The sequence below is a fragment of the Balaenoptera ricei genome, chromosome 6 (genome assembly GCF_028023285.1).
Source record: "Balaenoptera ricei isolate mBalRic1 chromosome 6, mBalRic1.hap2, whole genome shotgun sequence".
Classification (NCBI taxonomy): Eukaryota; Metazoa; Chordata; class Mammalia; order Artiodactyla; family Balaenopteridae; genus Balaenoptera; species Balaenoptera ricei.
Window position 1 is genome coordinate 116069789 of NC_082644.1, and position 26775 is coordinate 116096563.

The 26775-nt window shown below is 51.8% G+C and overlaps 1 protein-coding gene across 2 annotated transcripts; it reads right to left on the reverse strand.

The window, feature by feature from the left end:
* Positions 1 to 26246, reverse strand: SH3GLB2 (SH3 domain containing GRB2 like, endophilin B2). Of its 2 annotated transcripts, XM_059925793.1 has the most exons (12): positions 26026 to 26246; positions 21666 to 21807; positions 20698 to 20826; positions 7073 to 7206; positions 6700 to 6792; positions 4508 to 4570; positions 2853 to 2876; positions 2231 to 2320; positions 1788 to 1888; positions 1502 to 1516; positions 1135 to 1375; positions 1 to 797 (listed from the first exon to the last, which is right to left on the reverse strand). In XM_059925793.1, the coding sequence occupies exons 1-12, from the start codon at positions 26086 to 26088 to the stop codon at positions 690 to 692; spliced, it is 1203 nt and encodes a 400-aa protein (XP_059781776.1). In that variant the 5' UTR covers positions 26089 to 26246; the 3' UTR covers positions 1 to 689. The 2 variants fall into 2 exon arrangements, with proteins under 2 accessions (XP_059781776.1, XP_059781777.1); XM_059925794.1 differs by lacking the exon at positions 1502 to 1516 and having other exon boundaries at positions 26026 to 26244.
* Positions 26247 to 26775: the final 529 nt, after the last annotated feature.

The window sequence follows — 26775 nt, forward strand, 5'->3', positions numbered from 1 at the left end:
TGCACACGAAGGATGGTTTATTATTTGTCACTGGCTAGAGAGCAAGCACACGGGCAGAGTAAAAAGCTCAGTTAAAAAGTGAGTGTGGAGAGGTGCAGGCTGCAGCCACCATACTTGGCTTGAGCTGTATGGGAGGCGAAGGGTAGCACCGGGGAGATGCCACTCCATGGCCCAGGCCCGCCTCTCCTGCCAGGCTCCCCTCTGCTCCAGCTCATCCAGAGGGGACGACAACCAGTGCCCAGGCCTGCCACAGACCTGCCTGCCTTTCCCCCTTTGCTGCTTTTGGCAACTAAAAGGCAGGAGCTCCCTCGCCCAGGGTGCGCCCCAGGGCTTCCTCAGGCCATCTGCTCTGACCCCCACGGGCCTAGGCGCTGAGTGCAGCTGCTGCAGCCAGGCCCACCCTCCTTAGCAGGAGCCGGGAGGGCTGGGGCGCTCAGGGATGCAGGCGGCGGTGGGTGGGGGGGTGCGGGTGGGATCTCCAGAACCAGGTCAGAAGCAGGGCTGGGGGAGGGGCCGGGAGCGTTCAGCCTCTGGGGCCCCTCGCAGCTGGAGGACCGGGGGCGGGATGGGATGGGGTTAGTTTCCCCACCCTGAGCAGCTGGGTCACCAACAGACAAGACAAGTGGCAGGGCTGCACCCATCCTCTCCTGCCCAGGCCAGAATGGGCAGGGGCCTGGGAGGGGGCCTGCTTAGCTAAGCAGTTCCAAGTAGGTGACAGGGACCTTGCCCTTCTTGTTGCCTCTCTCGCCAATGAGCCAGTCAGGGTCCATGCCAGGCAGGCTGTAGACAGTGATGAGCTGAAGAGGAGGGCGGAGAAGGAGGGTCACGCCCCGGCCAGGCAGAACTGGCCCAGCCCTAGGAGGGGACAGACTTGTGGTCTCCCGAAACCCGGGAAACTACACCTCCTGAGGCGGGCGCTCACCTCCTCAGCTGCTCTACAGAGACAGACCAGAGAGGCTGCTTCCTCAGAGCTGGCGCCGTCTCCGCCTACCCGACTGGTCCCAGCTCTGCCCCCAGGGCCACTCAGAGGCTGGAAGCCCGCGGTGCAGGGTCTGCAGGCCCCACGCTCCCAGCTCCAGTTTCCCGGCGCGCGTGAGCCGGCCCCTCCCCCGTCCTCATGGCACCCAGGCCCACCTCGTCAGCCAGCAGGGCCAGCTCGCTGCTGTCGGCTGCCTCGTAGTCGTAGAGGACCCGGGCCTTCCGGGTCCCGCTGGCGGGAGGCGCCACCTCCTCCAGGCAGAGAGCGGCCTCCCCCGGAGGGGCCAGGCCGGCCACAGAGGGCCCCACAGGCATAGTGGCCGCGGCGGTGGTGGGTGAGGTGCTGCTGAGGGGCGGGGCAGCGGGCTCTGTGGTGCCCACGAAGGTGCCCGGAAATCTGGAGAGGAGAGAGGGGGGCACACCTCAGCAGCCGGGAGCCACACCCCCCCCCGGGAGTCCCGTGTGCCCCGCCAAACGCCAGCTGGGTCCATGGCCGCGGAGGCGAGGAGATGTCGCTACTTACATGGCTCCCTGGGAGCTGGCGGCATGAAGGGAAGAGGGAAACGGGGAACGTGAGATGCTCCCGCCGTCCCCGCCACCCCCCACCCCCCACCCCCCACAGTCTCGAGAAACCGCACCAGAGCTCCCCAAGGCCAGCCACCTCACTGCCATTGTGATAGGGTGCCCAGGCCCAGAGAGCGGTGTGATGTCCCCCCGCAGTCGGCAGCCCTCCACCCCACCCTGGGTGTCACGGGGCTTTCCGAGTTTGGGGCGGTCGGGGCTGGGAGCCAGGGGACCCCGGTGGGCACCTGCCCAGCTGCTTCTGTAGGTCCAGCATGTGGCGGTAGCACTGGGCATAGTAAGTGGTCTGAGACTCAACGAACTCATGGAGGCAGCGAAGGTGGTTCACCTGCGGGGAAGACGCCCATGGCTGACGGGGGGATGCCAGGGGCCAAAACATCCCATTCCCCATCCTGTCCTCTGCAGACCCTGGCCCAGCATTCCGATATCTTCTGCCCAGGCCACTTGCTCCCTGGGGTTGGAGGGAGGTACCCACCCTTTGGGACCTGCTCTGCCGAGGCTAAATCCCATCCTTACAGACTGCGGGCTCAAGCTCCCCCTTCCCCACCTGCCTTCGAGATCCAGGTTCACTCGCTGCCTCAATATGGCCTAGTTTCACGGGGACACGAGGGGCGAGGGGCGGCGAGAAGACGGTGGACGACAGAAGGAGGAAACAGGGGGCAGGACTCACGTGAGTGCTACTGATTCCCTCCAGCAGGAGCCGGGTCACTTCTGCCTGCCGGTCAAACTCTGTCTGGGCCACTCGGAGCTCCTGCTCAGCCTGGGAAGGGCAGGGCATGAGCGCGAGAACAAGAACCGCCCCCAGCTTCCCTCCCACCAGCCTTCTCCCGCGCCTCTGAAGCCGCCCAGGAGCGGCCTCCTCTTCCCTTCTGTGGCAGCTGTCACTCCCCCCGGGGATGCAGACATCGGTGGCAGGAGTGCACTTCCCACCCCTGACTTCAGGCCTGAAGCCCTGACCCCTGGAGGAGCGACAGCCCCGCCTGGACCCCACCCCCTCCTAAGGCCAGTTCCTGGACAAGCAGACAGAGCCTCGGGCACCCTGCCTTGGCCTTTCATACTCATTCATTTGCCCATCTGACGCCACCGCCCATCAGGGACAAATCCAACCAACAGTCGCCTCCAGAGGGCCCACTGTGTGCAACAGGGCAGAGAGGAAGTGACAACCCCTACCGTGGCCCCAGCGAGTGAGGGCAGAGCCCAGAACTAGAAACAGACCTGCCCCCGACGGCAGCAGGTGAGCCTGGTCTCCCGCTGCCCACCCCCTGCAGCCTCTTCCCTGAGCCCCGACTTACCTTGTCCGCCTCATCATTCCAGAGCTGCGGAGACCACAACAGGACCGGTCAGCGGGGGAGGGAGGGGGGCACCGGTCAGCAGGGGAGGGGAGGACGGCTGGACCCCAGAGCCCAGGCCCTGCCCCAGCTCCCTGAGACCCCAACCTCTCCCCGACTCCCTCCCCACAGCCCAACGAGGAGCTGAGGCTGGGGTGAGGCCTGGTGTGAAGGGGGGGCTCCGACATCATAATCCATCCAGTTCCACATGCCACATGCGGGGAGGGGGACAGCCAGCTGGGGAGTCCTACTTGGGTCTCTCCTATAGTGCCAGCCCCCAGGCTCTGACTGGGGTCTCGAGGGAGACCGAGCGTCCCGCACCCCACCCTGACACTTGGCTAAGGCTGGTGGGCTGGGAGGCAGGACTGTGTGACCCTGGACCAGTCACTGAACCTTTCTGTCCTTCGGCAGAGAAAGGCAGCCTCGTGCCCGAGTCACACTGGGGTTCAAAGGCACAAGGAAAAAACAGGGCCGTCTCCACCCTCCTGGATAGTCCTCTTTCCACTCGGCCCAGGAAGGGGGGCGGGAAGTGTCATCCAGAGTCTAAAGAAGAAAGACCCCCCTCCCCCCACCACGGCTTAGGAGACCCATTTCTCCTGCCCGCTGCTACCCTAAGATGTGACCTGAAATGCGGAAAGCAAAACAAGGCCAGCCCTTGGACAGAGGTGTCCCACCTCAGTGCCGTTTAGCAAATTGCAACACGGGAAGCAACCTCCACGTGGACACACGTCGGAGACCCAGCCACAGGGGACCGGTGGACTACACTGTGGTTCACGCCCCCGAGGACAAATGACTGCACACGGCAACATGCTTATGACAGATGGAGAAGAGCCAGAGGGTCTTTGCAGAAGGTTGTCACCCGTGGGGGGTAGGTGGGGAGGAGGGACAGAGAGAGAGAGGCAGAGAAAGGCACAGCGGTGGTTTCGACAGGCATGATGGGATAGGTGTGATCTGCCTATTTCCCAAACTAAACAGTAAATACCACAAATCTCAACAGAGCTGTAGGAAGAAAAGACACCAAGACATTCAACGTCTTCCTGATCCAGCCCCGCCCATCCCACCTCCAGAGTCCCAGCCCCTGCCAGCTCAGGACACACTGTTCTCCACCTCTGGGCCTCAGGGCCAGGCGGCTCCTTTCCCCCACCCCGCTGTGCCCTCCCACCCTCCCGTTCAGTCGCAAGCACTTCCAGGACACCTAGCGGATGTGCTACGGAGGCAGCTGGATGGACAGCGCCGTCCCTGTCCCCCGTGACCCCGTGGCAGGCCAGGCCCAGACCTCCTCCCTCTCCTCCAGGCTGCACGGCTGGGCGCTCCAGGACGGTGAGTGTGGGAGGGGGCGGTGCCTGCTTTGGGGGGGTCGGGGCTGGGCAGACTCTCAGGTGCCCTGGAGGTGGGGCCGCTGCCGCCCCAAGTGCACCGGGCTGTGCCGCGCAGCGGGCCAGGCTCACCTTCAGCGCTGGGCAGGGAGAAGCAAGGCCGGCAACACGGGCACAGGGCACAGGGCAGAGGCGGGTGGACAGGACTTGCCTGACGAGGGGCGCGGCCCCTGCCTCCCCCTCTGGCTCCAGTTCGCTGAGTGTGGGAGGGGATGGGGGGCGGGGCGGGGCGGGGGCGCTTACCGCGGAGGCGCTGGCCGAGAGAATGTAATTACGAGGTCTAGTCTCCTGAAAGTCAGGCACCGTCTGGCGGGGAACAGAGTTCATGGGGAGAGGGGGTCACGCGGGGCCGGGCCGGGAGGCCGCCCTAGACTCTCCCATGAGAGATGCCAAGAGCCCCCGACCCCACGGACAGGAGGGTACAGACAAATACAACACAGAGCCCCCCGCTTCTCCCCAAGCCAACCACCTGCAGAGGAGGCGGGCCGAGGCGAGTCCAGACCAAGATTAAGTGGGTGGACACGCCTGCCGTCAGGGCCCTTACCTGGGGCAAGCCACAGACGGGTCCAGCCCCTGGCCCGGCGGCCACGGCCCCTCCTCCCGGAGCCCCGGCCTCACTCAGATGCCCCAGCTAGACCCACCGTCCTCCAAACAAAGCCCGCCCTGCCCAGCTCTGTCCGTCCAGAACCTCCGCACACCACGTCTCTCGCTCCTGCAGCAAGGACCAGGCCCCTCCCCACAACGAGGATGGACAGATGGATGCATGGATAGACACAGTGACAAGCTTTCAACATTTGCAAAAAGCTGACTCACAGGCTCCAATGCCTGGCGTCCCCCCGAAGCAGAGGCTACACATGGTAGAGCCTCCGGTGGGGAGACCAGCTGCTTGCAAAACGCCCTGAGGACGTCCCCGGCCGACCCGGCACTGTGGGCCCGAGGCCGAGATGGGCAAACCAGAAGCAGCACAGCACGTGGGACAGGTATACTCACATCTCCCTCACACTGAGCCAAGTTACCCAAAGCAGAACGGAAAGGAACAAAAACAAAGAGTTAGTGAGTCCACAGCGCAGGCGGGAGCAGGCCCCCGGGGTCCCGGCGGGAGGGACACACAACCCTGCCCTCTGGAAGGAGTCCTGGTGTGTGTGTGTGTGTGTGTGTGTGTGTGTGTGTGTGTGTGTGTGTGTGTGTGTGTGTGTGTGTGTGTGTGTTGAGAGGCATAGGAAGGACGGGGTGCACTGCTGGGCTGGAGTCCTCTGGGATGCTGTATCTGGGCTGCCAGGGCCCAGCTCGGGACGGGGTGTCCTGCCCAAGCCAAAGACTCTGGGCCAACCAACTGGAGGGGAGATCGTGCCGTCCCAGTAACTAAGGAAGGGCTGCCCGCCTGGCTGATGTAGGAAGAGCTTGTGCTGGCCAAGTTACTCGAGAGGTGGTCCACCCCTGCATGGCGGGGAGACTGTCCTGTCCAGGTGACTTAGACAGTCATAGGTCATCCTGCCCAAGCCAACAAGACTCCAGTGGCTGAGCCCCTGCCTCCAGTCTGGACCCCACACAATTGGATGAGCCGGGACCTTGCCCACGGCTCTCGCCAGACGCATTGCCCAGGCTCCGCGGCCCCAGGTGGCCACACTGAGGGAGGGGAACGCAAGGAGGGTTGGAGGCTGGAACTCTCAGGGGAGTGGGGAGCCCGGGCTGGGGGATTCCACCGCGTGCCCTGGACCTGACCTTGGGATTCCCTCCCCAGGGCGTGAGGTGGCCTTTCGGTCCCTGCACCCCAAGCAGCCTGGCCACCCTCAGGCCCAGCTCTCCCAACCCTGGCCTAGCCCTGGTCAAAGTGTCCCGCACTGCGTCCCATCGGCCTGGCTGGACGGGCCCCCGTGAGCCGAGAGTGAAGGGGGAGCCAAGACAGCCCAGGCCCTATCCAGCGCCGTGGGGCTCCCAGAGGGCCCCTCAGACATGCCCCTGGGCAGGTAGGCAGTCCAGCTCCGGGGCCCTCCACACCACCACAGGGGAGCCTGAGCGCAGGGCACCCTGGGACCAGCGCTGCAGCAGCAGGTGGGGGAGTTAGTAGGGGGAGCCACGTCCGGGCAGAGCCGGGAACAGAGCCGAGCACCCGGGGAGGGCAGGGCAGGGGCATGCAAGAAGCCAGCTGGCTGTGTGTCTGGGGAGGCTGCGGGCCGCCCTGAGCCCAGGTCGGGGCACTGCTGGTCCGCCCGCCCCATCAACGTCTGCCCTGGGTCCCAGGGCTCTGGGCCGCCAGGGGTCCGTTGCAGGTGGGGCAGAGAGGCGTGACCTGAAGTGGTCAGCAGAGCAGCAGCCCCCAGCCAGGCCTCTCCAGGCAGGGACAGGGGAGAGAAGTCATGCCGAACACCAGGTCCCTTCACCCCCTCCTTGGCTCCAACCAGGGCCGGGGGGCAGGAGGCCAGCAGGACACGTACCGTGGCTTTGGCTTCTGCGGCCTTGGCCTTCTTCAGCCGCGCTTTGCAGGCATCCAGGTCCAGACGCCGGTTATGCAGGAGCCGCCTCTCCTTCTGAGGGGGTGGGAACAGGGAACAGTGAGACCTGGGGCAGCCCTGGGAGACCCCCGGCCCTGGCAGGACCAGCCCCGCCCCCAGGACCATCTAGTCAAGACGGGGAAACTGAGGCCTGGACGGGGGGAGTCATCCACTCCAGGCCATCAGTCCACAGGAGCCATGTCTGGGGAGGTCCCAGGAGTGCTGGGTCCCAGCACGGGAGAAGAGCCTGGGCTCAGCAGCTATGAGGACAGGGCTGCCACTGCTACCAGGAAGCAAGTGGCCCCAGGCCCCTCACCGAGATCGTCTTCCAGTCCCCTTCCAGGAAGGTGCGCAGGGGTGTAAGGAAGTTGATGGAGGCAGTGTGGATAAAATCCCTCTCTGCGGCTCCCAGGCGCTTTTCTGCTTCTGCCACCTTGATCAGTGTCTTCCCTGAGAAACAAAGTGGAGGGGTGAGGAAGAGGGTTGGTTCAGGCCGCTCTGACCCCCAGGAAGTAGGGGAGAGCTCAGAGAGGGATGTTCTGAGAGGCAAGAGCAGAATGGCTGGCCTGGGAAAATGTGGAAAATCTACATATCCATATACCTATCGACAAATAAATAGCGGGATGCCCGAAGAACGGAACGCTACACAGCCATTAAAAAGATGTGTGGGGGCTTCCCTGGTGGCGCACTGGTTGAGAATCTGCCTGCCAATGCAGGGGACACGGGTTCGAGCCCTGGTCCGGGAAGATCCCACATGCCGCGGAGCAACTAGGCCCGTGAGCCACAACTACTGAGCCTGCGCGTCTGGAGCCTGTGCTCCGCAACAAGAGAGCCCGCGATAGTGAGAGGCCTGCGCACCGCGATGAAGAGTGGCCCCCGCTTGCCACAACTAGGGAAAGCCCTCGTACAGAAACGAAGACCCAACGCAGCCATAAATAAATTAAAAAAAAAAAAAAAAAAAAAAGATGTGTGTGTGTGGGGCGACTTTCAGAATGACAGAGGAAGGAGCTCAGCAAATCCTCTCCCCAAAAAGCAATAATAAAACTGGACACAGGGACTTCCCTGGTGATCCAAATGGTTAAGACTCCACACTTCAACTGCAGGGGGCGCAGGTTCAATCCCTGGTCGGGGAACTAGATCCTGTATGCTGTGCAGTGCGGCCCAAAAAAAAAAAAAGAATATCCTTTTAAAAAAAACACAACTGGACACAGTTCTCAAAAACAATGATTTCTGTACTTTGGAAATTAACCTAAGGCAAATAACAAATTGAGAAGCATTTATTCCAGAACTTTTGGACCTTGGTAAAAACAATGGAGTCTGTGGCTTTTTAGCCTGGGGGTACTCCCATCTCCTCAAGCTTTGTGGTGCTGTAGCTCTAGCAGGGTGTGGCAAGCCCTGAGGGGGCTGACTTGATTTGCGCTGGAACACAGAAAAACCCACGGGACAGGGTCACAAACAATAGTGATCTCAATGGCAAATAATCAGGAAAGGCCAACATCACAGCTAACATGAAGCTGGAATACTGGCTGGAACAAGCAACAGACCTGCCAGAAATTTAACAGGAGATCTGGGGAATGAGATAGTCATAGTGGGCCTTGATAAAATCCAGATATCTCTGGTGGTCTGGAAGGCTATGCATGTGTATAGCACACTTGGGAGAGATGGGAGAGAACCCCAGCTATCAACTCATTCTTGGCTAGCGGGAGGCTTTGCACATTCACAAACTAAAAGCTGGGCAGACATGTAAACTGCTTGAACTTTGAGTGTGTTTCCCCAGCCCACTCATAAATTCATCAGTAAAGCCTTAATGGTGCAAGATGTTTAAGCACAACCTCTGATTAATCATTGGCTGACCACTAACATATGCTGACCTGGAAGAAACCCCTAGGAAGCCAGGCTTAAAAATAAAAAGGATAATTTAAAAAGAAAAACAAGTAGAGACATCAGTAGCTGCATACTGCAGAGAACACAGACTCTAAACAATTAGCTCAGGCAAGTCTCTAAAGAAACAAACAAACAGCAGTAATAATTCAACAAAAATTATAAGACATGCAAAGAAATAGGTAAGTACGGACAGTACACAGGGAAAGAAAAGCAATCAACAGACACTATCTCCAAGGAGGCCCAGATATTAGACCTAGCAGACAAAGACTTCTAAGCAGCTATTACAAATAAGTAAAAAAACAAAAACAAAACAAAACCCTGACGGTGGGGAGGGACAAATTAGGGTTATGGGATTAAACTACTATATATGTAACAGATAAGCAACAAGGATATAGGGACTTCCCTGGTGGCGCAGTGGTTAAGAATCCTCCTGACAATTCAGGGGACACAGGTTCAATCCCTGGTCCGGAAAGATCCCACCTGCTGTGGAGCAACTAGGCCCATGTGCCACAACTACTGAGCCTGCGCTCTAGAGCCTGCAAGCCACAACTACTGAGCCCACGTGCCACAACTACTGAAGCCCACGCGCCTAGAACCCGTGCTCCGCAACAAGAGAAGCAACCTCGATAAGAAGCCGGTGCACTGCAACAAAGACCCTCTCCGCAACTAGGGAAAGCCCGCGTGCAGCAACGAAGACCCAACACAGCCAAAAATAAATAAATGAAGAATAAATTTATTAAAAAAAAAAAAAAAAAAAAAAGAATCCACCTGCCAACGCAGGGGACACAGGTTCGAACCCTGGTCTGGGAAGATCCCACATGCCACAGAACAACTAAGCCCGTGCGCTACAACTACTGAGCCTGCGCTCTAGAGCCTGCGAGCCACAACTACTGAAGCCCACATGCCACAACTACTGAAGCCCGCACACCTAGAGCCAGTGCTCTGCAACAAAGAGAAGCCACTGCAATAAGAAGCCCACACACCGCAACGAAGAGTAGCCCCCACTCGCTGCAACTAGAGAAAGCCCGTGCACAGCAATGAAGACCCAACACAGCCAAAAATAAATTAAAAAAAAAAAGGATATACTGTATAGCACAGGGAATTATAGCCATTATCTTGTAATAACCTATAATGGAATATAATCTGCAAAAATACTGAATCACTATGCTGTACACCAGAAACTAACACATAAATCAACTATACTTTAATTAAAAAATAAAAAACCTAATAGAAACGATGTTTAAAGATTTAAGGAAAGTATGATGAAAATGACGTCTCAAATAAGGAATGTCAATTAAGAGATTAAAATTATAAAAAAGAAATGAAAATTCTAGAGTTGAAAAGTATAATAACTGATAAGTAAAAATCACTAGAAGGGTTCAACAGCAGATTTGAACTGGCTTCTTATCAGTAACAAGGGAGGCCAGATAGTGAGAGGATATATTCAAAGTGATGAAAGGAAAAAACTCTCATCCAAGAATTTTATATACAGCAAAACTGTCTTCCAAAAGTGAACACAAAATAAAGACATTCCCAGATAAACAAAGGCTAAAAGAATTCATTGCTGGCAGACCTGCCATAGAAGAAATACTTCAGGTTCAAGTGAAATGACACTAGATGGTAACCTGAATCTACATAAGGAAATACAGAGCACCAGTAAAGGTAATTATATAGGCACATATAAAAGAGAATATAAATTTTTTTCTCTCTTTTTTTTTTAAAATTTATTTATTATTTATTTTTGGCTGTGTTGGGTCTTCGTTTCTGTGCGAGGGCTTTCTCTAGTTGTGGTGAGCGGGGGCCACTCTTCATTGCGATGTGCGGGCCTCTCACCATCGCGGCCTCCCTTGTTGCGCAGCACAGGCTCCAGACGCGCAGGCTCAGTAGCTGTGGCTCACGGGCCTAGCCGCTCCGCAGCACGTGGGATCCTCCCAGACCAGGGCTCGAACCTGTGTCCCCTGCATTGGCAGGCAGATTCCCAACCACTGCGCCACCAGGGAAGCCCCCTTTTCTCTTTTCTTAATTGATTTAAAAGACAACTACATAAAATAATTATAAAACTGTTGTTGAGATATAATATGTATGACAATAATAGCACAAAGGAAGAGGACGAGAAGGGAGTTATACTGGAGCAAAGTTTCTATATTTTACTGGAATTCAGTTAGTATTACTCCAAAGTAGATTGTGTTAAGTTAAAATGCATATTGTAATTTAAATTGTAAAACCACTAAGAGGGACTTCCCTGGTGGTCCAGTGGGTAAGACTCCACGCTCCCAATGCAGGGGACATATGGGTTTGATCCTCGGTTGAGGAACTAGATCCCACATGCATGTAGCAACTAAGAAACCCACATACCGCAACTAAAGATCCTACATGCCGCAATGAAGATCCTGAATGCTGCAACTAAGACCTGGCACAGCCAAAATAAATATAAATAAATATTAAAAAAAAAAAAAAAACACTAAGAAAGATTTTTAAAGTAAAAAAAAAAAAAAAGCAACAAAGAAATTAGAATATTACACTAGAAAATATCTATTTAACTCAAAAGAAGGCAGTAACAGAGGATCAAACAAAAAACACCTGAGATACAGGGAGACAATAACGGAATGGCAATCTGACCACATCAACAATTAGATTAAATGTAAATGGATTAAACACTCCAATCGAAAGGCAAAGACTGTCAGATTGGATTTTTTTAAAAAGATTCAAATATATGCTCTCTATAAGAGACATACCTTAGATTTAAAGACATAAGTATGGTGAAAATAAAAGGACAGAAAAAGATACATGCCCCTGTTTGCATATAACAATATGAGAACAGGAGTGGCCATACTACTATCAGATAAGCAGACTTTAAGACCAAAAAATGTTAACTAGAGACAAAGAGTAGTATTTTACAATGATAGAAGGGTCAATTCAGCAGGGAGATATACAATTATAAACATACAGACCTAACAACACAGCTCCAAAATACATGAAGCAAACACTGACAGAATAAAGACAGAAATAGACAGTTCAACAGAAATAATTGGAGACTTTAATACTCTCAATAAAGGATGGGACAATAAGACAAAATCAACAAGGATACAGAGGATAAACAACACTATCAACCAAGATGGCCTGACAACACTACCCTACAACATAAAGTACAATTTCTAAGGGAGCATGAAACATCCTCCAGTAGAGACCATACACTATAGGCCATAAACAAGTCTTAATACATTTAAAAGTATTAAAATCATGAAAAGTATGTTTTCTGACCACAGCGACATTAAATTAGAAATCAACAACAGAAGGAAACTTGGAAAATCCATAAATATCAGGAAATTAAACACCACCCTGCTGGTGGGATGTAAAATCACACAGCCACTTTGGAAAACAGTATGGCAATTTCTTAAAAGGTTAAACACAGGGAATTCCCTGGTGGTCCAGTGGTTAGGACTCTGCACTTTCACTGCCAAGGGCCAGGGTTCAATCCCTGGTTGCGGAACTAAGATCCTGAAAGCCACACAGCACAGCCAAAAATAAAATTAAATTAAAAAAAATGTTAAACATAAATTTACCATATGACTCAGCAATTCCACTCCTAGGTATATACCCAGTAGAAGTGAAGACATATATCCTCACAAAAGTTCATATGCAACTGTTCAAAGCAAAACAACCCAAATGTCTCTCAAATGGTATGTGGACAAAGAAAATGCGATCAGCCCATACAGTGGAACACTCTTCAACAGTAAGAAGGAATAAAATCCTAAAACACATTATAACATGGATGAACCTCAAAGACAAAGAAGCCACGTGCAAAAAGCAATGTATCACTTGATTCCATTTATATGAAATATTCAGAAAAGGCAAATTTGTAGAGACAAAACCACATTGGGATTTCCCTGGTGGTCCAGTGGTTAAGAATCCACCTTCCAATGCAGGGGACTTGGGTTCGATCCCTGGTTGGGGAACTAAGATCCCACATGCCGTGGGGCTACTAAGCCCATGTGCCGCAACCACTGAGCCTGTGCACTCTAGAGCCCACGTGCCACAACTAGAGAGCTCACATGCTGCAACTACTGAGCCCACGTGCTCTGGAGCCTGTATGCCACGCAAGTAGAGAGAAGCCTGTGTGCCGCAATGAAAGATCCCGCATGCAGCCAAATAAATAAATAAATTTATAAAAAACGACAAAAACAACAATGAAAAATAACAAAGCCACATTAGTTGTCTGGCGGTGGGAGTGGGACTGACTATAAGTAGACACAAGTTACTTTTTTGCAGGTGATGGAAATGTTCTTTAAACTGGATTGGGGGAGACACCCAAGTCCAGGAAGCGCAGAAAGTCCCATACAGGATAAACCCAAGGAGAAACACGCCAAGACACATAGTAGTCAAACTGACAAAAATAAAGACAAAGAGAAATATTAAAAGCAACAAGGGAAAAGCAACAAATAACATACAAGGGAATCCCCGTAAAACTATCAGCTGATTTTTCAGCAGAAACTCTGCAGGCCAGAAGGGAGTGGCACAGTATATTTAAAGTGATGAAAGGGAAAAACCTACAAACAAGAATACTCTACCCAGTAAGGCTCTCGTTCAGATTTGATGAAGAAATCAAAAGCTTTACAGACAAGCAAAAGCTAAAAGAATTCAGCACCACCAAACCAGCTTTACAATAAATGCTGAAGTAACTTCCCTAAGCGAAAAAGAAAAGGTCACAACTAGAAACAAGAAAATTATGAAATGGGAAAGCTCACCAGTAAAGGTGAACATACAGTAAAGGTAGGAAATCATCCACACACAAACGTGATATCAAAACCAGTAATTGTGAGAGAAGGAGAGTACAAGTGCAGGATATCTGAAATGCATTTGAAATTAAGAGATCAGAAACTTAAAACAATCATGTAGATATAGACTGCTACATCAAAACTTCATGGTAACTGCAAATGAAAAATTTATAAGATACACACATGAAAAAAAGGATTCCAAACACAACACTAAAGATAGCCATCAGCGACTTCCCCAGTGGTCCAGTGGTAAAGAATCCACCTTCCAATGCAGGGGACACAGGTTCAATCAATCCCTGGTCGGGGAACTAAGATCCCACATGCCGTGGGGCAACTAAGCCTGCACGCCACAACTACTGAGCTCACGCACCTCAAGGACAGAGCCTGCCTGCCACAAACTACAGAGCCCACGCACTCTGGAGCCCGCGCGCCACAACTAGAGAGAAGCCCACGTGCCGCAACGAAGAGCCCGCGTGCCACACTGAAAGATCCTTCATGCCGCAACTAAGACCTGACGCAACCAAATAAATAAATAAATATTTTTAAAAACGTTTAATCCATCTATCCTAAACCCTTAAAAAATAGTCATCAAATCACAAGAAAAGAGGAAAGAAAAGAGGAAAGGAAGAAAAAAGACCTACAAAAACAAATCCAAAATAATTAACAAAATGGCAATAAGGGACTTCCCTGGTGGCACAGTGGTTAAGAATCCGCCTGCCAATGCAGGGGACATGGGTTTGAGCCCTGGTCTGGGAAGATCCCACATGCCGCGGAGCAACTAAGCCCGTGCACCACAACTACTGAGCCTGTGCTCTAGAGCCTGCGAGCCACAACTACTGAGCCTGAGAGCCACAACGACTGAAGCCCGCATGCCTAGAGCCCGTGCTCCACAAGAGAAGCCACTGCAACGAGAAGCCTGCGCACCGCAACAAAGAGTAGCTGCCTCTCGCTGCAACTAGAGAAAGCCCGCACACTGCAACAAAGACCCAACACAGCCAATAAATAAATAAATTAAAATAAATAAATAAGTGTATAAAAAAATGGCAATAAGAACATACACATCGATGATTACCTTAAATGTAAACAGATTAAATGCTCCAACCAAAAGACACAGATTGGCTGAATGGATACAAAAACAAGACCCATATATATGTTGTCTACAAGAGACCCATTTCATTGCTTTTTTTTTTTTTTTCGGTTGTGCCGTGCAGCATGTGCGATCTTAGTTCCCCGACCAGGGATCGAACCTGCGCCCCCTGCATTGGAAGCACACAGTCTTAAACACTGGACAGCCAGGGAAGTCCCAGACAAAACAGCCTTTAAAATAAAGACTGTTACAAGAGACAAAGAAGGACACTACATAATGATCAAGGGATCAATCCAAGAAGAAGACATAGCAATTATAAATATATATGCACCCAACACAGGAGCACCTCAATATATAAGGCAAATGTTCACAGATGTAAAAAGAGAAATAGACAGTAAACAATAATATGGGTCTACTTTAACACCCCACTTACATCAATGAACAGTTCATCCAGACAGAAAATCAATAAGGAAACACAGGCCTCAAATGACACATTAGACCAGATGGACTTAACTGTTATTTATAGAGCTTTCCATCCGAAAGCAGCAGAAGACACATTCTTTTCAAGTGTACATGGAACATTCTCCAGGATAGATCACATGCTGGACCACAAAGCAAGTTTTGGTAAATTTAAGAAAACTGAAATCATATCAAGTATCTTTTTTGACCACAATGCTATGAGATTAGTAATCAAGTCCAAGAAAAAAAACTGCAAAAAACACAAACACGTGGAGGGTAAACAATGTGCTACTAAACAACCAATGGCTCACCAAAGAAATCAAAGATGAGGGACTTCCCTGGTGGTCCAGTGATTAAGACTCTGCACTCCCAATGCAGGGGGCCCAGGTTCAATACCTGGTCAGGGAACTAGATCCGGCATGCTGCAACTAAAGGAGCCCACATGTTGCAACTAAAAGATCCCGCATGCCGCAACTAGGACCTAGCGCAGACAAATAAATAAATTAATTAATTAATTAATAAAAAAGGAAATCAAAGATGAAATTAAAAAATACCTAGAGGGAAATGAAAATGAAAACACTATGCCAAAACCTATGGGACACAGCAAAAGCAGTTCTAAGAGGGAAGTTTATAGTGATACAAGCTTACCTCAGGAAACAAGAAAAATCTCAAATAAACAACCAAACCTTACACCTAAAGCAACGAGAAAATGAAGAACAAACAAACCTAAAGTTAGTAGGAAAGAAATCATAAAGAACAGAGCATAAATAAATAAATTAGAGACTAAGAAAACAACAGAAAAGATCAATGAAACTAAAAGCTAGTTCTTTGAAAAGATAAACAAAATTGATAAATCTTTAGCCAGGCTCATCAAGAAAAAAAGGGAGAGGACCCAAATCAGTAATATTAGAAATGAAAAGGAAGAAGCTGCAACCAACACCACAGAAGTACAAAGGACTGTAAGAAACTACTACAAGCAACTATATGCTACTAAAATGGACAACCTAGAAGAAATGTACAAATTCTTAAAAAGGTACAATCTCCCAAGACTGAACCAGGAAGGAAGAGGAAATATGAACAGACCAATTACAAGTACTGAAGTTGAATTTCTGATTTAAAAACTTCCAACAAACAAAGGTCCAGGACCAGATGGCTTCACAGGAAAATTCTATCAAATGTTTAAAGAAGAGTTAACAACTATCCTTCTGAAACTATTCCAAAAATTGCAGAGGCAGGAACCAAACTCATTCTACGAGACCACCATCACCCTGATACCAAATACAGACAGACACCACACAAAAAATAAAATTACAGGCCAATATCACTGAAGAACATAGACGCAAAAATCCTCAACAAAATACTAGCAAATTGAATCCAACAATACATTAAAAGGATCATACACCATTACCAACGTGTGACGTGTGGGCTCCTTAGTTGTGGTGTACGGACTTCTTAGTTGCAGCATGCAGACTCTTAGTTGCGGCATGCATGCAGGATCTTGACCAGGGATCGAACCTGGGCACCCTGCATTGGGAGCATGGAGTCTTACCCACTGGACCACCAGGGAAGTCCCTGTAAGGATTTTTCAATGTCCGCAGAACAATCAGTGTGATATATACCACATTAACAAATTGAAGATAAAAACCATATGATCATCTCAATGGATGCAGAAAAAGCTTTTGATAAAATTCAACATCCGTTTATGATAAAACACTCCAGAAAGTGGGGGTAGAGGGAACCTACCTCAACATAATAAAGGCCATATATGACAAACCCACAGCTAACATCATACTCAATGGTGACAAACTGAAAGCATTTCCTCTAAGATCAGGAACAAAACAAAAGATGTCCACTCGTGCCGCTTTTATTTAACATAGTTTTGGAAGTCCTAGCCACAGCAATCAGAGAAGAAAAAGAAATACAAGGAATCCAAATTGGAAAAGAAGAAGTAAAACTCTCACTGTTTGCAGATGACATGATACTGTACATAGAAAATCCTAAAGATGCCACCAGAAAACTACTAGAGCTCATCAGTGAATCTGATAAAGCTGCAAGATACAAAATTAATACACAGAAATCTGTTGCATTTCTATACACTAACAATGGAAGACCAGAGAGAGAAATTAAAAAGAATAAAAATACCTAGGAATAAAACTACCTAAGGAGGACTTCCCTGGTGGCACAGTGGTTAGGAATCTGCCTGCTAATGCAGGGGACATGGGTTCGAGCTCTGGTCCGGGAAGATCCCACATGTCGCAGAACAACTAAGTCTGTGCGCCATAACTGCTGAGGCTGTGCTCTGGAGCCCGCAAGCCACAACTACTGAGCCCACGTGCCACAACTAACGAAGCCTGTGCACCTGGAGCCCGTGCTCTGCAACAAGAGAAGCCATCACAATGAAGAGCAGCCACAACTAGAGAAAGCCTATGCACAACAGCGAAGACCCAATGCAGCCAAAAAAAAAAAAAAAAGATAAATAAATAAATATATTTAAAAAAAAAAAACTACCTAAGGAAGCAAAAGAACTGTACTCTGAAAATTATAAGATGCTGATGAAAGAAACGGAAGATGAGGGAATTCCCTGGTGGTCCAGTGGTTAGGAACTAAGATCCCACAAGCCGTGCAGCACAGCCAAAAAAAAAAACCCAAAGATGACACAAACAGATGGAAAGATATACTGTGTTCTTGGATTGGAAGAATCAGTATTCTCAAAATGACTATACTATCTAAGGCAATCTACAGATTCAGTGCAGTCCTTATTAAATTACCAATGGCATTTTTCACAGAACTAGAACAAAAAATTTTTAAATTTGTATGGAAACACAAAAGACCCTGAATAGCCAAAGCAGTCTTGAGAAAGAAAAATGAAGCTGGAGGAATCAGGTTCCCTGACTCCAGACTATACTACAAAGCTACAGTAATCAAAACAATATGGTACTGGCACAAAAAACAGAAATATAGATCAATGGAACAGGACAGAAAGCCTAGAAATAAACCCATGCACCTATGGTCAATTACTCTACGACAATGGAGGCAAGAATATACAATGGAGAAAAGACAATCTCTTCCATAAGTGGTGCTGAGCAAACTGGACAGCTAAATTAAAAGAATGAAATTAGAAATTCTCTAACACCATGCACAAAAATAAACTCAAAATGGATTAAAGACCTAAATGTAAGATGAGATACTATAAAACTCCTAGAGGGGGACTTCCCTGGTGGCACAGTGGTTAAGAATCTGCCTGCCAATGCAGGAGACACGGGTTCGAGCCCTGGTCTGGGATGATCCCACATGCCGCAGAGCAACTAAACCCACGTGCCACAGCTACTGAGCCTGCGCTCTAGAGCCCACGAGCCACAACTACTGAGCCTGTGTGCCACAACTACTGAAGCCTGCGCGCCTAGAGCCCGTGCTCCGCAACAAGAGAAGCCACTGCAATGACAAGCCTGCGCACCGGAAGGAAGAGTGGCCCCCGCTCACCACAACTGGAGAAAGCCTACGCACAACAACGAAGACCCAACGCAGCCAAAAATAAATATAAAAAACAAACAAACAAAAACTCCTAGAGGAAAACATAGGCAGGACACTCTTTGACATAAATTGCAGCAGTATCTTTTTGGATCCGTCTCTTAGTGTAATGGAAACAAGAACAAAAATAAACAAATGGGAATTAAACTTAAAAGTTTTTGCATAGCAAAGGAAACCAAACCAAAGGAAACAAAACGAAAAGACAACCTACAAGACGGAAGAAAATATTTGCAAACAATGCAACTGACAAGGGATTAATCTCCAAAATATGCAAACAGCTCATACAGCTCAATATCAAAAAACAAGCAACCCAATCAAAAAATGGGCAGAAGATCTAAATAGACACTTCTCCAAAGAAGACATTTAGATGGCCAAAAGGCATGTGAAAAGATGCTCAACATCGCTAATTTTTACAGAAATGCAAATCAAAACTACAGTGAGGTTATCTCCTCACACCAGTCAGAATGACCATCATCAAAAAGTCTACATATAGGGGCTTCCCTGGTGGCGCAGTGGTTGAGAATCTGCCTGCCAATGCAGGGTACACGGGTTCGAGCCCTGGTCTGGGAAGATCCCGCATGCCACGGAGCGGCTGGGCCCGTGAGCCACAATTGCTGAGCCTGCGCGTCTGGAGCCTGTGCTCTGCAACGGGAGAGGCCGCGATGGTGAGAGGCCCGCGCACCGCGATGAAGAGTGGCCCCCGCTTGCCGCAACTAGCGAGGGCCCTCGCACAGAAACGAAGACCCAACACAGCCATAAATAAATAAATAAATTAATTAATTAATTAAAAAAAATACCATTAAAAAAAAAAAAAGTCTACATATAATAAATGCTGGAGAGGGTGTGGAGAAAAGGGAACCCTCCTACATGGTTGGTGGGAATGTAAACTGGTGCAGCCAAAATGGAGAACAGTATGGAGGTTCCTTTAAAAAGTAAAAACAGAGCTACCATATGATCCTGCAATCTCACTCCTGGTCATATATCCAGAGAAAACCATAATTGGAAAAGCTATATGCACCCCAATGTTCATTGCAGCACTATTCACAATAGCCAAGACATTGAAGCAACCTAAATGTCGATCAACAGGTGAATGGATAAAGAAGATGTGGTATATAAATACAATGGAATATTACTCAGCCATAAAAAAGAATGAAATAATGCCATTTACAGCAACATGGACACAACTAGAGATTATCATACTAAGTGAAGTTAAGCCAGACAGAGAAACACAAATATCATACGATACCACATATATGTGGAATCTTAAAAAATGATACAAATGAACTAATTTACAAGACAGAAACAGACTCACAGACACAGAAAACAAACTTATGGTTATCAAAGGGGAAAGGGGGGGTGGGAGGAGGGATAAATTAGGAGGTTGGGATTAACATATACACACTACTGTATATAAAATAGATAACCAACAAGACCCACTGTATAGCACTGGGAACTACACTCAATATTTTGTAATACCTAAAAGTGAAAAGAACTTGAAAAGGAATATATATATGTTGTGTGTGCGTGTATATAACTGAATCACTGTGCTGTACACTTGAATCTAACACTATATTGTAAATCAACTGTACTTCAATTAAAAAAATAATTAAATAAAATTTTAAAAAATACATAAATTGGATTGGGGGATGTTTGTTCAATTCTGTAAATTCACTAAAAATCATCAAATTACACACTTAAAACAGGTGTACTTTATAGTGTATAAATTGTACCTAAATAAAACTTAAAAAATAAAAAATAAAGATTGAGATGACTCTGTAAGTGCTGTGAACAGATTATCTGTAGTGCAATGCCAAGTTTAAAAATCAGGTTGCAGAAAAGTACACATAATATGATCCCATTAAAAAATGCACACAAACCAAAACTGGGTAAGGGAGGTTTGTATTTTTTTTGTTTGTTTTTTGGCTGCACTGTGCGGCATGCAGGATCTTAGTTCCCCGACCGGGGATCAAACCCGTGCCCCCTGCACTGGGAGCACAGAGTCTTAACCACTGGACCACCAGGGAAGTCCCGGGAGGCTTCTATTTTTTACTCTATTTTCATCTCCATTGACTGAGGTGTTTACAAGCAGAATGAATCCAGGTATCATGTGTGCAAATTAAAAAACAGAGAAAGGAAGGAGAGAAGGGAGGGAAGGAGATTCGCGCCAGAGACCGTAACCCCCGACCCTGGCTGTGGGGACTGGCTCACCGTAGGGCGTGGTGGGCCCCAGCTCACTGGCCGCCTCTGCCATGTACTGAGCCAGCAGTTCCCCGTTGGTGACCCTCGAGGGCACCTTCCTGTCCAGCTTCTCATACAGGAACTCCTCCACTCGGGCACCTGCGGGGAGACAGCAGCCAAAGCCACAGGGCTCTTAGGTAGGAGCCCAAGGATGAAAGCCGTGGTGACAGAAACAGACCCAGACCAGGGCCTGCCCACAGGGGCGCCCAGCCTGGTGACTTCCAGAATACTCTCTTGCTGATTCTCAACTGTGTGAGACTGGCACTCGACCCCGCGAAGCCCTCACTCTAGAGAGGAAGAAGCCATGGCTCAGACACGTGAAATGCATGCCCGAGGTCACACAGCTGCGGGTGACGGGCCTGAAGGCAACCGCCGCCCCTTCCCGCCCCCCAACTTCTCCCTCATTACAGTATGGATTTACAGGGCATAACACACACGTGAGCAATGCCCTGGCTTGGCCCCAGAAAGCTCTCAGCACACTCACTCAGCTAACAGCAGACATACAGGCATACAAGCCTCACGACCCCAGGCCAGCCCTCTCTTCCCACAGGTTCTCCTGCACCTGCGTCTGCCTGCACCACGCTGCGTGTGACTCTCGGCGAGTCCTCTTTCATCCCTGAGCCTCGCTGCCTTCCCTCCAGTGACCTGGCTCCCGTTTCTCCTGCCTCTTCTCCCAACTGTGTTTTAGTTTCCAGGCATTTCTTCAACTCCTCTGTGCGAAACTTAGCATTTCCACTGTCCCAGAGAGCACATCCTGGAGCCCAACACTGAGTCTGCTGTTTTCTTTAAGTGGGACCCCCCCAAAACAGCAGCCTTAAGCCCCAAGAGTCTCACCCAAATCCCACCTGCCGCCCAGGCCCACCTGCACAGTCTCAGCAGCTGGGGCTCCTGCCCGCAGCTTCCCGCCCCGAGCCCGGGGCCGGCCCGTGTCCACTCACTGGGGTTGGGTTGCAGCAACACCTCTGTCTGCCTCAGGATTTTCTCCGTCCAGTTCTTGGTGCTGTCTGCCCGGGCCAGAAGGTTCTCAAACTGGGCATCAAGCTCGGTCTTCTCGGCCTGGCCGAATTTCTCCTCTGTGAACTGTTGGGGGAGGACCCGGGATGGAGGGCTCAGAAAGGGGGACGGGAGGACCACCCCTGCCCCACCCATCTACCCCTCCCACCTGGCTGGAACTCAGGCCCCAAGGTCAAGAAACTTGCTCTGCCCCTGACCTGCTCTGTGACCTTGATCAAGGTGCAACCCTGCCCTGGGCCTCAGTTTGTTCCTCTGTGAAATGAGGTGGTTGGACCAGAGTTTGGGGATCATGGCTCCTTTTGGAAATCCAATGAAAGATACAGACTCCCTCTCCCCAGAAAAGCACATTTGTACAAAATCAGACATACAACTTAGGGTGTAAGGAACCCTTGGGAGCCTATCACTAAGGGTCCTCCCAGCCTGACTCTGAAGGAAAGCACTTGGTAACAAGTGCTCAGGGAACAAAAGGGGCACAGAGCAAGGTCTGGGGTTATCAGGATGTTCCAGGGGCAGCTGGGAGCCACGGGAAGGGGATACCAAGGGAGGGTGTCAGAGGAACCCAGGTTCCAGAATCAGAGGGACTTGATTCAAGTCTCAGTCTGATGAGCTGTGTGACCTTGGGCAAGTGGCTTTGCCTCTCTGAGCATCAGTTTCCTAAGCTGAAAATGGTAATAATAAGTAATAGCATCTCCCTCATAGGTTGTAAGAATGAAATAAAAAAGATGTGGATAAGACATAAAGGCTAGGATCTGGCAGGCAGTCAGTGTTCAGTGTAAGTGCTGATGCTGTTAAGAGCTGATGCGCAGAGAGATGGCTGGGAGGGAAGGGGAATGTGGGGGGGAGGATGGCCACATGGCTGGCCTCCGGTTGCCTGGAGTGGTAGATGGGGAGCAGCGCCAGCTCATCAGAGCCAACTGCTGGGCACGCCCAGGGCCCAGAAAGCTCGGCAGCCCCGCCCCAAGGCCAGAAAAGGACCAGGATGTCACAAGGGTCCCCCTTCAGAGCTGGCAGAAACCATGGGGGCCACCTAAGAAAAACCAGAAACCTGCCCAAGTCCTGGCCTCTCTGATCTCAAAGGCCCTGTCCAGCCAAGGGGAGGTCACAGGCAAACAGCAAAGGGGTGAAGACGGGCGGGAGTAAGATCAGCCCTGACAACACCAGACACTGCCCTCAGGCCGGCCAAGTTTCCCATTTCACAGAAGATGCCGCGAGACTGAGCAAGAGGCAGGTTGTGCTGGAGTCACATAGGCTGGGGGTCTGGAGGCCCTTCCCAGACGACTAGGCAGCGGTGAGTCATCCAGAGGCCAAGAACAGGCCCAGCTGCAAGGGGCAGGAGGCACCAGCGGTGGTCAGGCTGCTCTGTTCGGCTGCTCCAGCTCGGCAGCCATCAATTATGCATGGGGGCTTGGGTTTCCCTCTGCAGAGCTGGGTGGGCCAGGGTTAGAGCCTGCGGCTCCTCACCTGGGAACCAGCTGCTCCTGGCCTCCTCCCGGTCTCCCGACTCCTCTTCTTCCTCACATTCCCCAAGCTGGGGCCTCCCGGAGCCAGGCCCTGAACAGGCCTCACCTCACCCAGACCCTTCAGGGGTTAACATTACCCCATTTTGCAGATGAGAGAATCGAGGGTCAGAGGCAAAGTCACCTCTCTGGTCCTCAGTTTCCCCCCGGAGGATGGGGATAACAGGACCTATCTCACAGAATATTTGGAAGGTGCTTAGTTTCACGGTCAGCACACAGTATAGGCCTGATAAACGTTAGCTGGCGTCATCATCATCATTAATAAAAGGTCTCCCTCAGGTCCCTCCTCGGCTCTCAGGAGCCACCTAGGGACGTCCTTACCCTGATGGCACCAGCCAGTCTGATTCAGGTGACTGTGTCACCCTCAGTGTGCACCTCAGCATCTCCCCTTCTTACCAAGGTTAATGGCAGCACTCCCCGCCGTGCCACCTCGCCACCCGTCCCTCACACCACACACCCACCCAGGTTCAAAGTCCTACCGGGCTTTCCCAACATCTTGGGCATCCCTCCCACGTTCACCGCTGCCTGCCTGGCTCGGATGAGAACGATGCCACAGCCTCCCTGGCTTTTATTATCATTACTCCTACTATGCTATTAGTAATACTGCAATTACTACCAACAGCATTAGTACTAGCACTTCCACTGCCCACTCCCACCCCCACTGGCATCTTACCCAAACATGCCTTAGGTTTTCCTGTCTGGGTGCCCTTAGCTGGGCTGTTCCCATCACCTGGACCAACTCGGCAAACCCCTCCTGACCTTCAAGGCACAGTTCGGGGACTGAGAAGCCATCCTAGAATCTCCCATGCAAAAGGGATCTGGCCTCCGGATTCTCATCCCAGGGCCAAGGTCCAGTTCCCTACCGGATGGGGATGAGGTGAGGCTCCTAAAAGTGTCCTCGGCACATGGAGGGGCTGAGCACTTACCCAGCATGTCGTGCGTAGGTAGGTGGCACCTACACAGAGGAGCTGCCCACACATTAATAATAAACCACCCCCTGTCCCTGCTGGCTGACTCCTACCCCAGGGCAGATTGGCCTCAGGAGGGTCCCCTGAGTGTGCTCTCCTGCCCAGGTCACATTTCAAGCCCTTCTCTCTTCTGGCTGCCACCCTGCCCCATCCCTGCCAAGAGGAAGGGCCCAGGCTTCAGAGGCTGCTCCCTGCAAGATGGCAGCAGCAGGGGGTGGGCGTGCAGGGCCAGAGAAAGCCTCTATTTATAAAGCTCCCAGCTCCCTCCTCCACTCTGGAGGCGGGGGCCTGGGCGCTGGCTCCCACTCCAGTATGGGCGAACCAGTGGGCCTGCCCCCCCCAGGAGAAAAAAGGCCACAGGGACCAAGCTTCCCCGTACCCCAGGCTCTGCAGGCCTGGCCAGGTCAGGTGCTAGGGCCCCAAAGTAGCAGGAAACTGGCAGATCAGGTTCTTCCCAGATGTGGGAGATAAAGTGGTTGCCATACCAACACTGGGGAGAATTCCCTACCTTCTGGATGAACAGGGGCTGGCCAATGAACTCCAGGCTGCTAGCGTCCCCACTAGGGCTGGGGTCCCCGGCAGGGCTTGGAACACGGAGCAGCAAACCCTCTCTGGGGCACAAGTCCTCAACGGGACACTGTGCTTTCTAGTAAACATGGGCATGTGGGCTTCCAAGAGACTGTCTGGGGCTGGGCTCCTCCAGAGAACCAACAACCAGGGCAAGGACAAACAACAGAATCTGTTCCCAGAGCGCTGTGACGGGCCAAGCCCCAAGGCTGCAGCCACCCTTGGAGGCAGACTGGTGCGACCCCTGATTGACAGAAGGGAACACGGAGGCTCCGAGACTTGCCTAATGTCACATGCTGCACAGCTCCAATACTAAGCACGTTACACCAAGAATGACTTGCCTTTAGTGAGCACGTTCACGTGGAGTGCCCGGGACACTCACATCCATGCTGGGAGGGAGGGATTGCTAAGGCCATTTTTCAGACTGAAACACTGTGGCCCAGAGAGGTGAAGCCCCCATCTTCAAAGTCACAAGAGGGGGGATCCACACCCACAGCTGACTCCCGGTCTTCACCATTACACTCAGCTGCTTCTGTTTTTTCCCTTGTCCCCAAATGGACAGGACTTGTTCTAATCCCAGCATCACCCACTGTACAGCTTCCCAGGGAGGGCACCCAGCCAGCCTCCGGGGCCTGGGGAAATAAGAGAAACAGGCCTCCCACGGAGCAGAAAGGAAATAACCCCAGCCCTCCTGGCTTCCGGACTGACTATCCAAGCGTGTAAAAGGGACCTGAGGGAATCAGTACCACCAGTCCATTGCACAGGTGCGGAGATTGAGGCTCAGAGAAGGGGTCAGGGCGGGTGCCCGAGTCCTTAGGCCTGGAACTCAGGCCTCCAAACGCCTGCCGGGAGTGAAGAGTCACTGCTGGGCAAGGGCAAGGAGACAGGAACCGCCTGGGGCCCTCTGCCCTCCTCAGCAGAGCCCCCCACGGGGGCGGGGCGGGCGCCAGGACGGCGGGACTACCCGGCCGGCGGGTCGAAATGGTGGAGGCTGACACCTCCCCCGCGGCAGCAGGGCCGAGGCAGGCCCGGCTCACTCCCCGGGCCTGGGCCACGCTGAGGGTGCGGCCAGTGTGGCCGGCCGCCCCGGGCTCTTTCTCTCTACTGGGCACCGCAGAAGGAGGAGGGGCGGAGGGGGGCGGCTAGGGCGACTCCGCAGCGGGGAAGGAGCGGCGGCCGCGAGGGCCTTCTCCCGCGGCCCCGGGCTCTGCTGCAGGGGTGCCCGGCCTCACCTGTACGGCCCGGGTGAAGAAGATGCCCGCGTCCGACGCCAGCTTCTTCATGTTGAAGTCCATGGCGCTCCGCACGGCCGGCCGCGTCCGGCCCGAGCGCCGCCCGGCAGCCCCCGGCCCGCCGCCGCCAGCCCGCACCGCGCCCACCTGCTGCCGGTGCTCTGGCCCTTAGCGCGCCCGCCTGGCCCAGCGGCAGCCGTCTCCGTCGAGCTTGCCCGAGCGCGCAGGGAGGGGCGCCGGCCGCGGGGGAGGAGCCGCCGGGGGGCGGGGCGGGGCGGAGAGGGCCCGGCTTGAGGCTGCTCGTGGCTGCCCCCTGCGGCCGCCACCGGGCCGGCCTCTCTCGCTTCCTCGTCCTGTGGCCCCCGCCCATTTGTGCCTCTTCCCTTTGTCGATTCGCGTCCTCCTGGCCTGCTGGGCCCTCTGGCTCCCTATTTCTCGGCCTCTTTTGACCTGGATCTTTCTGCGCCGACCATCACCACCACCTTGACCTCTCTAGCCCCCGCTCCTCTTCTGCCCCGACCTTGGTGACACTAAGGACAATTGAGCCAGGGGATAGGCCAGCTGGGGACTGGTCCTCCACTGCTGGGGAATGGCTGTTTGGCCCCCGGAAACCCTCTGGTTCCCCAAAGTTGGGGGAAGGTGTGTGGAGGAGTTAAGGGGAAGGAAGAAGAAGAGAAAGAGGGGCTTCCGTTCAGCCCAGGTGGAGGAACGCACTACCCTCCAGGCCTGGACATGTGCTGACCTTGAACC